This window comes from Cibotium barometz, chromosome 45 (assembly GCF_041138505.1).
Source record: "Cibotium barometz isolate CiBa-2024 chromosome 45, ASM4113850v1, whole genome shotgun sequence".
In the NCBI taxonomy this organism is placed as follows: Eukaryota; Viridiplantae; Streptophyta; class Polypodiopsida; order Cyatheales; family Cibotiaceae; genus Cibotium; species Cibotium barometz.
Window position 1 is genome coordinate 1,190,847 of NC_141090.1, and position 15,283 is coordinate 1,206,129.

The 15,283-nt window shown below is 42.6% G+C and overlaps 2 protein-coding genes across 2 annotated transcripts; one reads left to right on the top strand and one right to left on the bottom strand.

Moving 5' to 3' along the window:
• The first annotated feature begins 4,584 nt into the window (after positions 1-4,584).
• ECHID (enoyl-CoA hydratase/isomerase D) lies at positions 4,585-7,875 on the top strand. The gene is made up of 9 exons (XM_086782917.1): positions 4,585-4,863; positions 4,947-5,069; positions 5,729-5,830; positions 5,986-6,024; positions 6,544-6,642; positions 6,808-6,855; positions 6,978-7,073; positions 7,165-7,287; positions 7,469-7,875. Exons 1-9 carry the CDS (start codon positions 4,600-4,602, stop codon positions 7,583-7,585), a joined length of 1,011 nt encoding a protein of 336 aa, XP_086639043.1. The 5' UTR covers positions 4,585-4,599; the 3' UTR covers positions 7,586-7,875.
• Positions 7,876-9,783: 1,908 nt separating this feature from the next.
• LOC147612305 (uncharacterized) lies at positions 9,784-15,054 on the bottom strand. The gene is made up of 2 exons (XM_086783580.1): positions 14,573-15,054; positions 9,784-10,286 (listed from the first exon to the last, which is right to left on the bottom strand). The coding sequence occupies exons 1-2, from the start codon at positions 14,697-14,699 to the stop codon at positions 10,000-10,002; spliced, it is 414 nt and encodes a 137-aa protein (XP_086639706.1). The 5' UTR covers positions 14,700-15,054; the 3' UTR covers positions 9,784-9,999.
• Between the last annotated feature and the right edge of the window lie 229 nt (positions 15,055-15,283).

The window sequence follows — 15,283 nt, forward strand, 5'->3', positions numbered from 1 at the left end:
CTCCTTGACTCACTTCACCTTTTTTGCTTGGTTCTCTCCACCTCTTCCCATAATATCTCCACACCTCCTAAATCTTCTCATGCTACCCTTTATTCTCTCCCAATAGATACTTCTCACCTTTTCATAGCTGCTCTCTCATTTATTATTTTTTACAGCCTCTTACTAAGGGCTTGTTCTCGCACACACCCTATTCACTTGTATATTTCAACAACTTCTTTCGCCCAATAATGGTGAGGCATGCTCATCAATGCATGAGCAACCTCTGCAATGTGCCTATTCTTCCTCTCAGCAACACTATTTTATTGGTAGAGTGTACCTGCATGTGAATTGCCTCTGAATTCCATGCTTTCTCAATTACTCACTAAACTCATTGTTGGAGAAGTACTCTCCCCCTCCATTTGACCTTAGGTACTTAACCAGAAAACTTGTTTACTTTTCATGCAACATTCTAAAATTCTGGAAGTGAGTAAACACTATTTTATTGGTAGAGTGTACCTGCATGTGAATTGCCTCTGAATTCCATGCTTTCTCAAGTACTCACTAAACTCATTGTTGGAGAAGTACTCTCCCCCTCCATTTGACCTTAGGTACTTAACCAGAAAACTTGTTTACTTTTCAAGCAACATTCTAAAATTCTGGAAGTGAGTAAACGCTTCACTTTTCTTTTCATAAAATAGACCCACACCTTGTGTAGTCATCAATGAAAGATACATGTAAGAACATCCTCCCATTGATGTCGTCTTTGTCGACCCCCATACATCTCAGTGCACCACATCAAGTGCTCTCTTACTTACATTCCTATTATGTGGAAATGCATTCTTTGTGTAGTCATCAATGAAAGATACATGTAACGACATCCTCCCATTGATGCCATCATTGTTGGCCCCCATACATCTAAGTGCACCACATCAAGTGCTCTCTTACTTACATTCCTATTATGTGGAAATGCATTCTTTGTTTGCTTTCCAAATTGACATACTTCATATACTTTATGCATTCCATTCACCTTAAACTTTAGCAAACCTATAACAATTTCTGAATTCTGCATAGACTTGAATCTCGTGCTCATTCACATGACTAATACGTTTGTGCCAGATATCTATATTTGCCACAACACTTGCACCTTGTGCAAACATAGCAGCTTCACCTCATGCATGCTTGCATCCAAATTAAACATTCTACCTAGTCTTTTGCTCTTTGCAACCAAATGACATTTGTTATTGAAGTCCTCAACATAGTAGTCCTCAGGGTTAAAGTGTACCTACAAACCTTGCTCAATCATTTGCCCAATAGGAGACCAAATTCTTTGTTATGTCAGACACATAAAGTACATAAAGTACCTCATTTTGCTATCTGTATAGCCAATGGCACATTCCCAATATGAGCAATAGGATAAGCCATGTTATCCCCCGTCTCTACATAACCTAGTTTTTTCATATTTTTGGCATCTCTAAACCACTCACCATGATAAGTCATGTGGTCTCGAATCCACCACATACCATACATCATCACCATTTGTGGATATATTTACAATCATCATTAAATTCAACATGTGCTACATAACAAACAAATGCTCACATATATCTTCAGTCTACTTGTTTGAAGATGCATAATTATGTTGCTGAAACTTACCACTTTTTATGTCACTCTACTTCTTGCGACATTCTGTTTGTAAAGTGACCCAGTTTGCCACAATAAAAGCAATCCTTTGAACCTGATCCCAATTGCTATCTTTGCCAACTGCTTCGGCCTCTCTGGCTCCCCTCTTCCACCTGTGTGTGTTTGTTGCTACTCTCTGAATCATTGGACTACTGTCCATAATTTCGATTTCCAAAACGGCCACCACCTTGGCCTCAACCACGACCTCTACCTCTACCTTTACTTGAATTTGAGTAGAAAGCCTGTTGTGAAATGAAGACTTGCTTTGGGAGGCAGAATCTTCACCCAAAGAGTTCTCTTCTATGATTAACATAGACACTAAATCCCGAAAGTTGGGAACATTCTCTCTTATAGCAATAGAGGTCTTGAATGGCTTGTATTCTTTGCCAAACCCATTCAAACAGATTCTCACCAAGTCATCGTCTTCCACTAAGACATTAATAGATCCAAGGGATTCAACAATACCCTTGATCTTCAACACATACTTATTGATTGACATGTTCTTCTTCTCCATGGTATGTAGCTCTTGTTTTAGCTATAACTTTCTTGCCTTTGTGTTTGTCTGGAACATCTTCACCAAGTTTTGCCATACAATTGTTGGAGTGCTAGTATCATGTATATGCCCTATCATAGTGTTTGTCACATTGATTGAAAGACAATACATGACTTTCCTTGCTTCTAGTTTTTAAATGCCTTTATCTCTATTGGAGTAGTGTTCTCTTCAGGCAATTCTAGAGGCTCCTCATTGTCTCCTTTGACACAGTCCCAAAATCCTTTCCCCATCAGGAAATTGGTCATTTTGAACTTCCACGCATACAAGTTTTTCTTGTCAAGCTTCTCACTAACAATTTGGTTGATGTTATCAGACATCTTTGCTTGCAACCACCAGAAATCTATAAAAAGAAAATTTGTGTATGCAACCTACAATAAAGCAGTATCTAATGTAACTTCTGTAGCAGTACTTTCACACAATACGTATGTCACAATATGTGACTAGAGTACACATACATACGCCCACAATCAGTAATAAATGTCTGCACATCCAAAATGCATTACTGCACTGCAATAACCAGAGTTTGGGTAGAGAATTCTAAACCAAAACTTCCCAGAAGTGTCCGAAAACACCTTGCAGTGGCCAAATGGAAGCCAAAACATGCCTGTAACACAAATCTAGCCGCAAAACTTAAGCATGAAGTACTATGCACAATATAGACACCTCTGCACCTATGAAGAAAGCTCCTCAATCGGATACGTGTAGGTCCTAGAGCTACCCAGGAGGGTGTCATACTAAAACAAGAAGGGGAAGAGATAATGATACTCTTACACGTGTACCGCTTCCTTTGCCTTCATAGCTTCCTTTGCTTGCCGCTCAGCTCCTTAGTTTGAACTAGGCTTTGATACCATGAAAATATTGGGGGAAGAGAGAGAGCTTAAGCTCTTGCCAACATACACACACTCTTACAACAATGGAGAAGGCACACACAGATGAAAGTCTGAAATCTTCTTTCTACTTGTTGCTCTTAAAAGAGGCCTACAAAAGATAAGTGACAACCAACATAAGTACTAGATTACCATGTACAAGGCGGTCTATAATGTGAACACGCTAAGTATATGAGCTTGCAAGATAAGTATGCCATAAGTCGTTTGACTAGGTAGGTGTAGTCCAACCAAGTTATGTAACCAAGTTATGTAGTCCAGCTGTAGATCCGTCGTGTCAACTACCAAATGCACTAGTGGTGTAAAGGTGGAACGGCCACCCAAGCATGTTATAAGTGTCAGCTCATGTTGAGCTTGACATCTTAACAAGTTAGGCTCTTTAGCCGCTTGCTTTGAGGTTGAAGGTTGATTTTCTTGCTTATTTGTATCTTTGAGGAGGATCCCTTGGCAACAACTACCCTCATCTTGGCTTGGAGTCTTGTGATGGTATTAAGGAGTGTATGAATAAGTCATCATTGTATACTTAACAAGTTAAGGCTTGTTGAAGTGACTGATGCTACCGCTAGGGTAATTCACTCTGCTGGGAAAATCCTTGAAAGCGTGTTTAATCCACACTTGTAACATGCGCCTCCATAAGGAATGGCATTGGGGTTAGGTATGGGATTTGGGGATGGAGTTGGGGTACTTGGTGCAATGGCTTTATGAGAACACTCGACTATATAGTGCGAGCCCTTTCATGCATCACAGTCTCTTGCTCTTTATTGCACCATGGCTTTGAATAAAGAAGGCATAGTCAATGGATGTAGGATGTTCTGGATATCGACATGAATCATATTGCTCATATGACACTCATAGCTCTTTTGTTTTGAACTCTTGGAGCCTACTAGCAAGGTTATCGAGTATAGTTGTGGTTCTAAGACTGAAGGTGGGTATGATGTCAACGATGGCGGTCTCTATACATACCTCTCTCAGTAAAGGGGTTAAATGGGCACTAGATTATGTGTTGGTTGAGGGAGCATGTGGTATGGTTAATAGGGCTAGTTGTTGTTTTGGTGCTTGAAGCATGGATTGTGGTGGTAGAGTCCACCCTGTTGGGTTCCCTTAGTAGCAATAATGAGGTGTATCGTAGTTCTTCCCTTGGCGCATTGGCAATGTGCACAAAGGTCTTAGAACAACAAACACTTCGTGCTTGTAAGGTTGTGGTAGAAAATTATACGTCAAACCATATCTCTCTATGGAAATAAGTGTGGGTGTCGAGCTTGAAGAACTGGCTTGGGCTGCCTTGATGAGGTTGACCTTGGGGTTGCCACTACTGGCCTAACCTAATCGATTGAGCAATTTTTTCTTCACATTATGTGGCACTAGGCAGGACCAAAAATCTCCAATCATGTACCAAGTAAGATGCACATATTAAATTTTATTTTATGTGAGATTAAAATAATATTACAAAACCACCGCCGCTGATATACATAAACGCCATCGGTTGAGGACGCTGAGTGCAAAATGGATAATTCCTCAGCGACGAGGGCTGTCCAGCGAGCAGCATCCCTCGCCCGGCATCTCGCGCCCTCCTCCCCTTCTCCTCCTTCCTCGATAACACCTCTTTCTCTTCGCCTCCACTCTTGCTCCTCCTCCTCCTCTTCTTCTTACCAGCAAATCCATGGAGAGGTTTCCTCCCGACCCCCTTCCTGGCAGCCCTGCCGCCTCCCTGGCCCCGACCTCCAGGACCTCCTCTACGAGAAGGCAGCGGATGAAGGCATTGCTAAGGTCGCCTCCCTCACTCTCTCATTGGGTTTTGGTCTGTTGTGCTCTCTCTGTGCCTGGCTCATCAGCATTCTTTTGCTTTGCAGATTACTATCAACCGACCTGATAGAAGGAACGCCTTCCGGCCGCAGACTGTTGCAGAGCTCCAGCGAGCTTTCTCTCATGCCAGAGACGATCCTGAAATAGGCGTTGTTATCCTCACGGGAAAGGTAAGGTCTTCCAGCTCTATGGTTTGCTTCTAGATGCATTCTTGAGGTCGCCATAGGCCAGGTAAGCAAGCAAGCATTGGAATTTCTCTTCAAAAGTCTGCGAGTACAGATTTTCCCCTCGTGAAGCCACTGATTTATGGAGGGAGCCGGTGTATGGAAAGGCTGTTGGGAGGCCTTCCTCGCTGCTGGTCTCCAGGGAAAGGCCTCCGGACGGCCTGTAATGGTAACCATGTGGTGCAGCCCCCCCCCCCCCCCCCCCCCCCCCCCCCCCGCCTTTTTCTCCACAGCAGTTGATGTGTCCGCACCACACAGCCTACTGAAAAAAGCCGCCCTACCATTTGTTCTGTCTGCTGATGTGGCATGCTGTATGGCCATGATGGACATGAACAGCAGCCGGTAGCACACTTTTTGAAAAATGGCTGCCGCTGGTTGCCCTTCCTTGGAAAGGATGCTTGCAGTGGCAGTCCTCTGTAGGCCATCAGCATTCTGGACAAGCAGTAGATCAAGAAGATGACCAAGTGTGTGCAATCTGTTGGGAATTATCGCTGTTCAAGAGGCAATGCTCGATAGCACATTTCACATTGCTGAGCTTTCCAAATTTGCTTACCTTTCTCTCCTTCCCTGTGATAAGAGCTTGGCCCTTTTCACCCTTTTTTCAGGGAAGTGAAGCATTTTGCAGTGGAGGTGATCAAGCGGTTAGAGGAAAACATGGATATGTCGGCAGTGACAACATCGGGCGCCTTAACATTCTTGATGTCCAGGTATCTTTTCACTGATGTAGATCGAGAAGGCATTGTGAATCTCCGTACTAAGAGGAATTTAGAGAGTGAAGGTCCTAAATTGTAATGGTATACGAATCCCAACTATCAGAGTCAAGGAAGCAACTCCTACTCAATCTACACTGGTTTTGTCACAGGTGCAAATCAGAAGACTTCCAAAACCTGTGATTGCCATGGTAAGGCTATTTCTTGTCTTTATTTACTCCATACACCATGGTCTGCTTTTAGATGTTTGAGTCAGACCCATGTCCCTTCATTGTTTTTCCAATTCTCTTACTTGTTAAACGTTTGCCCAATAGCTCACAGTCTGCATCCCAAGCTTTGCACACCTCGAATCATGCAAGATTGCAATTCATCAAGATTGACAATAAATGTCTGCATGTGCGATATCAACTGTGCAACCCACCACTTGTGCACATTTTAAACATGCTACCCCCCAACGTCTCCCTTATCCCTTTATCTTCTTCTTCTAGGGTTTGCAATTCCCATCTTTCCCAGCTCTCGAGTTTCAGAATTTTTTAATTTCATGTACTGATCTACACACTTCACATCTCATACCTTCACTGTTTTTTGGATTGAGATTTTTTGTAGAAATTGATGAAATTTCAAAGTTCTTTTTCTTGATTTGAAAGTAAAAAACAATCTTACATGTATCAGGGAAAGGGAAACACACTGATTTGAAGTGTGTTGTGAAGGTGGCAGGATATTGTGTTGGTGGTGGACATGTTCTCCACATAGTATGTGACCTCACAATTGCAGCAGACAATGCAGTTTTTGGACAAACAGGTCCTAAGGTGATTTTTTTAACGATTAATGTGCTATCTTCATATCCATTCTTACACAACCTATTTCTGTTTTCTTGTTCTTATTATAACACAATCAAGGTAATGAGCTGTCCGTTATAAGTGTTTCTGGGGTAAGTTGGAGTTGAATACTAACTCACATCTTGCCTTGTAAAGGTTGGGAGCTTTGATGCAGGATATGGTTGTAGTGTGATGGCTCAGTTGGTGAGATCTCAACTGACCACTGATACATAGTTGCATATCTATCTGACCTTTTTAGATCTTTTCTTTGCTTAAAGCATGGATTCAAATACATGACGAGTGTATATTTTTGAGCTTTCATGTAGGTCGGACAGAAGAAGGCTCGTGAAATTTGGTTCTTGGCACGGTTTTACAATGCGAAAGAGGCACTCGACATGGGTTTAATCAATACAGTGGTCCCGGTACACCATGTTTTCAAACAGCAGTTCAGAGTATGGTGCAAGCAGTGTGTGAGTTTTTACTGATACTGCATTGAATAAATGATGTTTGCAGCTCTCAAAGCTAGAGGAAGAAACTGTGAAGTGGTGTAGGGAGATCTTAAGAAACAGCCCAACAGCACTTCGCGTGTTGAAATCTGCACTCAACGCTGCTGATGATGGGCATGCAGGACTACAAGTAAGAGCTCTGTTTAAACACGATTTTACCCTTTCCGCAACATGTCTTATCTTTGGACCTTTACAGGCATCTTGCTCATTGGATGGGGGAGATCCCCAGCCCATGTGGGATGAGCAGATGAGATCTTGGGCAGGAGTCATGACCCTTAAATCCCTCTGCTGATGTGTTTTTAAATCAATAGGAGCTTGCTGGAAATGCAACACTGCTTTTTTACAACTCGGAAGAGGCTGCAGAAGGAAAAAACGCATTTTTGGAAAGACGCCCACCAGATTTTTCCAAGTTTCCTCGGCTGCCCTAGCTTATTAAATCTCCAATTCCTTTTGACCTGTTGCATGACAGGAGAACCACAAGCTGGCTGCAAGTCCCACTGGTTGCACGGTTCAATTGATAATTGGTTGATGTTGGATTTGCCCAAATTGGGCATAGAGATTGAAGGGCCAACTGTGTTACTGTAGCTTGTATTGCTGACTATGGTTGCAACCTCAATTTTGCAGCGCCTTAGATTGTTAGGAGAAATTAGTTGTTGTGACTTTAGATTTCATTCCATCTGTTATAACAGTTAATATAGTCAGTAATGCTGTTCTGAATGACATCTAATGCATCCATATTTTAAATGAAGCTGGCATAGAATTGTGCAATGGTGGTTTGGTGCCAGATGCCATCATAATGATTTGCGAGCAAATGGAACCTGTTCATGAGCATCATACGAACCCTAGAGCTCCTACAAGCTTTCATGTGAAAATTGGATCTATCCATTTACAACATGGCGTTTGTTATTGGGTCCGGAGGGGTTTCACACCACTTAGTCTGTTAAGATAGTTAAACACTCAATTTAACAGCCACAACACCAAACTCAAAATGCCGAAAGAACTAAACTAGTGACACCACACTTGGGGCTAGAACTTTGGCACCTTTCTCTTTTCCACATGGAGATTGCAAGATCATCCCCATGCAGATCCCCAATATTCCAATTATAAAGGGGCTTTTAACATAGGCCCAAAGTCCGCTAATTCTTTCATTTGCCCTATCAACTACTCATTTGTTGTACTAATTCTTTCTATTTGCTACTTCCCTTAGTGCTAGGCTTCATTATGGTTGAGTCTGCCTTGCATCTCCGGAGGTTTGATAGAAACTCAATACAAAGGCCTTTGTGTGAATGAATGCTTTTTTGTGTGTGTGCAGAGTGCATGTGAGAGCATATCTTGATACAGAGTTCTACACCCACTATTGGGCTCTGATGACGTTAGTGGGGATGTCGTAGTATCTAATCCATACTATGCACAATGGAGTTGATAGTTATATAGTCTTGTGGTTTGACTACCATGAGTATATAACATGCACGTTCCTAAAAGATGAATTTGGGCATGTTCTTGGATTTATCTAGGTATATAATTCAGTCGAATTAGTGGACATGTAGATTTCACATTGTGAAGTTTTCATCCGAGTTGTGGCCAGTTGATAGCTAATTCTTTCTATCTTTAGTGGTTCATTTGCCTTATCGACTACTTATTTGTTATACTAATTCTTTCTATCTTTAGTGGTTCATTTGCCTTATCGACTACTTATTTGTTACACTAATTCTTTCTATTTGCTACTTTCCTTAGTGCTAGGCTTCATTATGGTTGAGTTTGCCTTGCATCTCCAAAGGTTTGATAGAAACTCAATACGAAGGCCTTTGTGTGAATATATGCTCTAATGTGTGTGTGTGTGTGTGCATGTGTGTGGAGTGCGTGTGTGAGCATATCTTGATACAGAGTTTTGCACCCACTATTGGGCATTGATGACGTTAGTGGGGATGTCGTAGTATCTAGTCCATACTATGCATAATGGAGTTAATAGTTACATAGTCTTGTGGGTTGACTACCATGAGTATATAATATGCATGTTTCTAAAACGTGAATTTGGGCATGTTCTTGGATTCATCTAGGTATGTATATAATGCGGATATTGATCTTTCCCCTACACAACAAGCCTTTAATCCATCACCACTCTAGTTGGATTTCATAATTACCACTACATGTTTGGATGGTTGGGTACACTAGCATGAGTTGGTTCATATGCAATCCACACTTGAGGCATCAATGGGGGTTGAAGTCTATGGAAATGAACTTGGGTTCAAGCTCCCACCGTGACCAACGAATGGACGACGTACTTGGGGTTGAGTGTCCATTGTGGTGAAGTGAATGGCCAGTGGTTGGCCGAGTGTAAGTCTTGGGTGATTTTGACGACATAGATGTCCTAGATAATGAAAGAATGGATACTATGTTGTGATACCCACAAAGAAATGCTGCAAGAACTGTACAACACTGTATATGGACAGCAAGCATAAAGGAGAAAAGAAGATCACTGTTGAATATCACCAGAAAAGGTAATACATCATGTGGAGCAACATGAGGGAGGTCCCGTAGATGCTGCCTATCATTGCGGAAGCTGAAAAGAGATAATCTGAGGAAAAAGGGAGCTAGTTCTTTTATACTACCTTAGTATGTTGGTCGGCCAGCTATAGCCGGTCGACAGCATGGTTGTAACAAAAAATGCTATAAAATGTCTTTAAAAATACCAAAAAATGGTAGAAAAAATGCTGAATAATCTCTACTAAGATATGCCAATGTAGGGCTTCATATGGAGCTAGATACAAGCATGAATATGCATGGGAAAGTCCATCTGGGGATGAAATAATTTCCAACATCTCTTCAGCGCCAAATGGGTGGACTAGGTCCGATATGCTGCAAAAAATCCTCCAGAGTCTGAAGGAACAACCTCCTCATAAAAGGCACAAAGCTCGCGAAGATATGGTACATCTGAATACCGAGAAGGTCTTCGAAAGAAGCCACGAGAAGATATCGAAGATGAAACACCAGGATCAAATTGGAGAGAGAAGCCCTCACGAGATGGAACCATAGATGGCTCCGAAAAATGTGGTACCTCCTCTGCATTTGCAACAAGTATCGGGACCGAAGTAGAATCCTGCTCTGAAGAAGGAGGAAATGAAACAACCACTGGAACAAACTAACCATCAGTGATAGCTGAATTTAAGCTCCACGATATGTGAGATATCTCAACAAAATCATCCACCTGCTATGTAGAAGAACCACTATCCTCCTCTGAAAGAGAGGAGAGAAAAATGCAATAATAGCATCAACATGAAACAGCACAAGAGAAGGAAGATACTCATCCAAAGGGATTAAAGGAACTGATAAGATCTCTGTCAGAAACTCCTGTAAATAATCCTCTGTCAGAATTTGGGTAGAGGGAATAAGTATCTATGAAGAGGACACCTGTGTACTGTGAGTAGGGGAAGAGAGGAGAATCCCCGAGGGGAGAATGGTGATCTCCAGAAGCCATCACCTCCAAGAGCCCAAGCCTCCTTTAGAAAGACTAGAAGAGAGGGTGGGTGAGAGGAAACCAGAAAGAGAAGAGAATAGAATGACTCTCCACCAGTGGTAAAGGCTGTAAAGCAACTCTGTAGAAAGAAATTACAGCACTTGAGGCAGTCCCGAGTGAAAACACAGCTCCACATGAAAACGCAGGTTACTGATGAAGAAAACGCAACAAGTGAACAGCTCCTATATGCTGTAAACAGTCAACAGCAGCATGGGAATAGAAAATGCAGGTCTGTGTAGATGTTACCTGATCTGGTACCATGAAAGAATGGATACTATGCTGTGATACCCACAAACAAATGCTACAAGAACTCTACAACACTGTATATGGACAACAGCATAAAGGAGAAAAGAAGAGCACTGTTGAATATCACCAGAAAAGGTAGTAAAGGAGAAAAGAAGAGCACTGTTGAATATCACCAAAAAAGGTAGTACATCATGTGGAGCAGCATGAGAGAGGTCCCGTAGATGCTGCCTTTTAAATCCAGGGGTACCCTCCCCACAGGAGGTTGCTACACAACCTCATGAACTTCCGTAAGTCAGAATCAGGGGGCCTCCAGCAACTTGGAAATAGATGACAGAAGGAATGATGAAGTGATTGATTACCATCTTTCTGCCTCCAAGATTGAGCTGCCTTTTTTGCCATTTGTTGACTTTGCCTTCATTCTGCTTAACACCCATTGCCATCTCTGCTTGAGAGTGACTCTAAACCCCATAGGTATGCCCAGCAGTCTGAAGATGACACCATCCTCCAATGTATTACACCCAGCTTGGATCAACCAGTTAAGAGGTTTATCAATAAGGGTTCATATCCCAGTTTTCTTGTGGTTAATGATAGATCCAGATGCTCTGCAGTAGATGTCCAGACACTCCCGGAAGCTTCTTATACTTTGCTCATTGTTGGCAACCATGGCATTGGTGTCATCAGCAAACATTTGACTGAATAGTTTCTTACCATTGGGGAGAGCAATTCCATTCATTTCTCCTTTGTCCATCCTCTCTTTCATCAGCCAATTCAGTCCATCAGCACCTATAGCATAGAGAAGGGGGGCTAAAGGGAACCCTTGTCTGATGGATTTAGTTAGGTGGAAGGCCTCTGATTCACATTTACCCTTGCAGTGGCATTACCAAACAGAGTACTCACCATTTGAACAAAGTGTTGACCTGCACCCATTTGCTTAAGAGATTCCAATACATAGTGCCAACTGAGCTTGTCATATGCTTTATCAAAATCTATTTTTTTAAAATGTAGTCCTGTTCAAATTCTTCTGCAAATTACATGCCCTCCCACAGGGTGATGATTGCATCCAGGATGTATCTTCATTTGATAAAACCCTTGTGTTCCTATCTTTTCCAGTTTTTAAGTTGGCTGGACAGCCTCAGAGCAAGGGCTTTTGCATATATTTTATAGGCACAATTTAACATGATGATGGGCCTCCAGTTAGTGAAGTCCTTCTCACCTTTCTTGTGGATCAGCTTGATCCAGCCCTCATTAATTGAAAGGGGAAGAGCCCCCAAAGACATAGCCTCTTGCCATACTGCTAGCAAACGAGACAACAAGATTTCCTTAAAAGTTTTGTAGAATTCATAGGAATGTTGTTAAAGTGGTTGAGGACTCTAGTTCTGTTCCCTTCTTCAGAGCAACTAAGAGGGTTATTAGGGTCTTGGAGAGGAGGAAGTTTGTCTTTAGCTTGTTTAACTTTTAACATTTTAAACATCTCAAGAGTTGGCAAATCTGCTTTCCCAGCCCACCAGTCTCTGAAAAAAAGGTTGGTGTGCTGTAGAGAGATCTCCTCCTCTCTCCTGATTTCAGCCCTAGCACTGAGGATTTCTTTTTGAGCTAAGAGGTCATCCTAGTTAGCAACATCCTCCAACTTCTTAAGTTTGAGGCATAACAGATCTCTTCTGTTTTTCCTAATTTTGGTTACCTCCTTTCTGATGCATATCAGCAGAGCCTGGGTGGATTTGATGGCCAGACTCCAAGGAGACCACAGCTGAAGAAGTCAGTCCAAATTCTTTTCACCTCCTCTTGAACAACAAGCATCTTGAACAGAGCAGGGTCAGTGTGAAACCACTGGTTGTACACCTTTTTGTCATGATTGTCCAAGAGTAAGATGATAGGGTAATGATCTGAAAGGCAAGTGGATACATCAGATTTGCATTCACATCTGACAAAGGTGTCTCCTAGGGTCTTGCTCACATAACCTTTGTCCAGCCTAGCCTTTCTGGTCAGCTCTGAGCATAATTTTGCCAAGTGTGGTCTCCAATATTCCCAAGGTCACACAACCCAAAATGATCTTCAGTGCACTGCCATTCATGGAGCTCAGCCCCTTTGAAACCTTGTCCCAAGCCTCTGAATCTATCCTCTCTAGATTCCACCATATTAAAATCACCCATTAAGATGATTGGTTTAGGGACAGTTTTCAGAGATCTCCAAGTTCTGATTCTATTAACCTGAGATCCTCCAACATATAAACCAATGTATGAGAAGCTATTCAGTTCAAATGTAGCCCACTGATCAAACATGTCAATCCTTACATCCTTCAACTCATTCTAAAGATCTATATGCATACCCATGGCCATTGCTCTAGACCCCTGTGAGTGGGCAGTGTAGATCCAAATGTGGTCTTCAGAAAATGCTATGAAGTCAAACCTGCCCTGTTTCCTTATCCATTGTTTCACTAATTGGACTTTTGAGGGGTCAGTCAATCCCTTGACATTTAGAGAGGTGCATATCATTTCACTTTTTTCTGAGTGTTGACCTTTTTAGGTCCTACCTTGGAGGCAGATGTGGGGTAGTTGAACCAACCAGGACATGACTCCTTTTTAGTTCTTTTATTATTTCCATTTCATTGGGGTTACCATTTTCTGAATCAGAGAGTGATTGTCTAGCTCTATTTGGCTCCTATCGCAGGTGTCCAGTCCCATTAGGTTGTGTTGGGGGTATCAAATCATGATCCATTTGATTGGTTTCAGCCAAAATTCTGGATCTATCCAGGGGAGTGGCTAGGATGAACTCTTGGGAGTCAACAGAGTCCTCAGGGTCAGAAATGCTGTTTAGTAAAGCATATGAGTTAGCAAAAGCCTTCTGGTGTCTGGGTCTATGCTGTCTGAAGGTCTTCCTTCTGTTAGGAATAGATAATTTTCATCCTTTGTCTTTTGAGGTAGAGGGGCCTTGGAGGGGGGAGGTGCCAGAGTATTATTTGCTCCAATAGGCTTCTTTTTACTGTTGGGAGGATGATGAACTGGGGTACTTGTAGTGGTCAGGTTAGGATATTTGGATGGACACTCTCTGATTACATGCCCTCGCTTCCCACAATGGAAGCATGCATTGGGAAGGTGCTTGTAAAGAATTTCCTTAAAGAATTTCCTGCTGGATGTTGTACTCACCACAATTGATCTCAATTTCATCTATTAGGGGTTTGTTTAGGTCCGCTTCCACTAGTATTTGAGGATGCCAAGCAGGATTGTAATAATTTTTAAGTCTTAGGACTTTACCTAAGGGAGAGACAATTTTTTTAATCCACGGGTACAGGTAAAAAGGTAGATTAGGGAGTTCCACCCACACTAGAAAGGCTGAGGGCTTCGCACCCTGGGGGTTGAAGTCCTTGGTCCAACTGAAGAAGCAAAAGGGGGATGTTTCTGTACATCCATTGTACTAACCCCAAGACCTTGAGTGTCATGCCCAGGTCTTTGAAGAGGAAAATATAGTATCCATTGGGGAGTGCTTGTATGATTTCAACCTCTATGCCAATAGCTAGCCAGTTGTCCCTGACCCAGCTTCTCAGCAAATCTACAGGGGGCCTAGGGCCAAAGAGCAATCCCACTAAACATCTGGCTATGTAATCCCTTTCCAAAATCTGGTGGCAAGTAGACCAGTGGTTTAGAGGAACTAGGATTACCTGAATGTAGGGTGTCCTTTGGTGATGACTTCTTGGGAGCGGGTGCCACTTGATTCTGCAGCAGCAATAAGTTTAGACCCCTCCAGCTGTTTCTTTGTTGCCATGAAGTCTTCAATGACTTGGTCATAGTTCATGATCGCTTCTCGGTTCGACTCTATGGCAGGGGGCCACTGTGGAAATTGCTGGTACGAAGGTGTCTACACGGTCTTGAAAGGGGGCGAATTCTGCATAACTACCAGTCCAGAGCTCGTGCTCTGTGCTCTGAGCAGGGTGGGGGTTCCCCTCCACTCGGTGCCCATGCACACGAGGGGGGGGGGGGCGCCTGCGGAAGAGAAGAAGGCCAAAACCGACGAGGAACAGAGAGGGGAGGGGGCAGATGAGAGAAGACCTGCAGAAACCCTAGCGGCTGCATGCAGGGGATTTCACTCCAGTTGCACTCCTCGTGTTTTTCTCTGCATGTGCCATTTTTAAAAGAATGTGAATTGGTCAACATAAAGACACATAAAAGTGTCCTTTTACAGCCTCGTTTACAAGGCCCTTGTCCAGGTTGCTCTCGAGGCTTGCAAGGGTGGTTTCCCACATGTCTTTCGGCTTCTTGTTGCCATTTCTCAAGTATGTGTCATACTTCCAAGCACGATCAACAAAACCAAGGTGCATGGCTCTTTGTCAGGCGGATAATGTCCCATTTCTAAAGCTTATATATCACAACCC

Coding starts and splice junctions, on each gene's coding strand:
- ECHID (XM_086782917.1), top strand. CDS start 4,600: ATGGATAATTCCTCAGCGACGAGGGCTGTCCAGCGAGCAGCATCCCTC. Junction 7,074..7,164: donor TAATCAATACAGTGGTCCCG/GTACACCATGTT, acceptor TGATGTTTGCAG/CTCTCAAAGCTAGAGGAAGA. Junction 7,288..7,468: donor ATGGGCATGCAGGACTACAA/GTAAGAGCTCTG, acceptor TTAAATCAATAG/GAGCTTGCTGGAAATGCAAC.
- LOC147612305 (XM_086783580.1), bottom strand. CDS start 14,699: ATGACCAAGTCATTGAAGACTTCATGGCAACAAAGAAACAGCTGGAGG. Junction 10,287..14,572: donor AAAGGACACCCTACATTCAG/GTAATCCTAGTT, acceptor AGTTTGTTCCAG/TGGTTGTTTCATTTCCTCCT.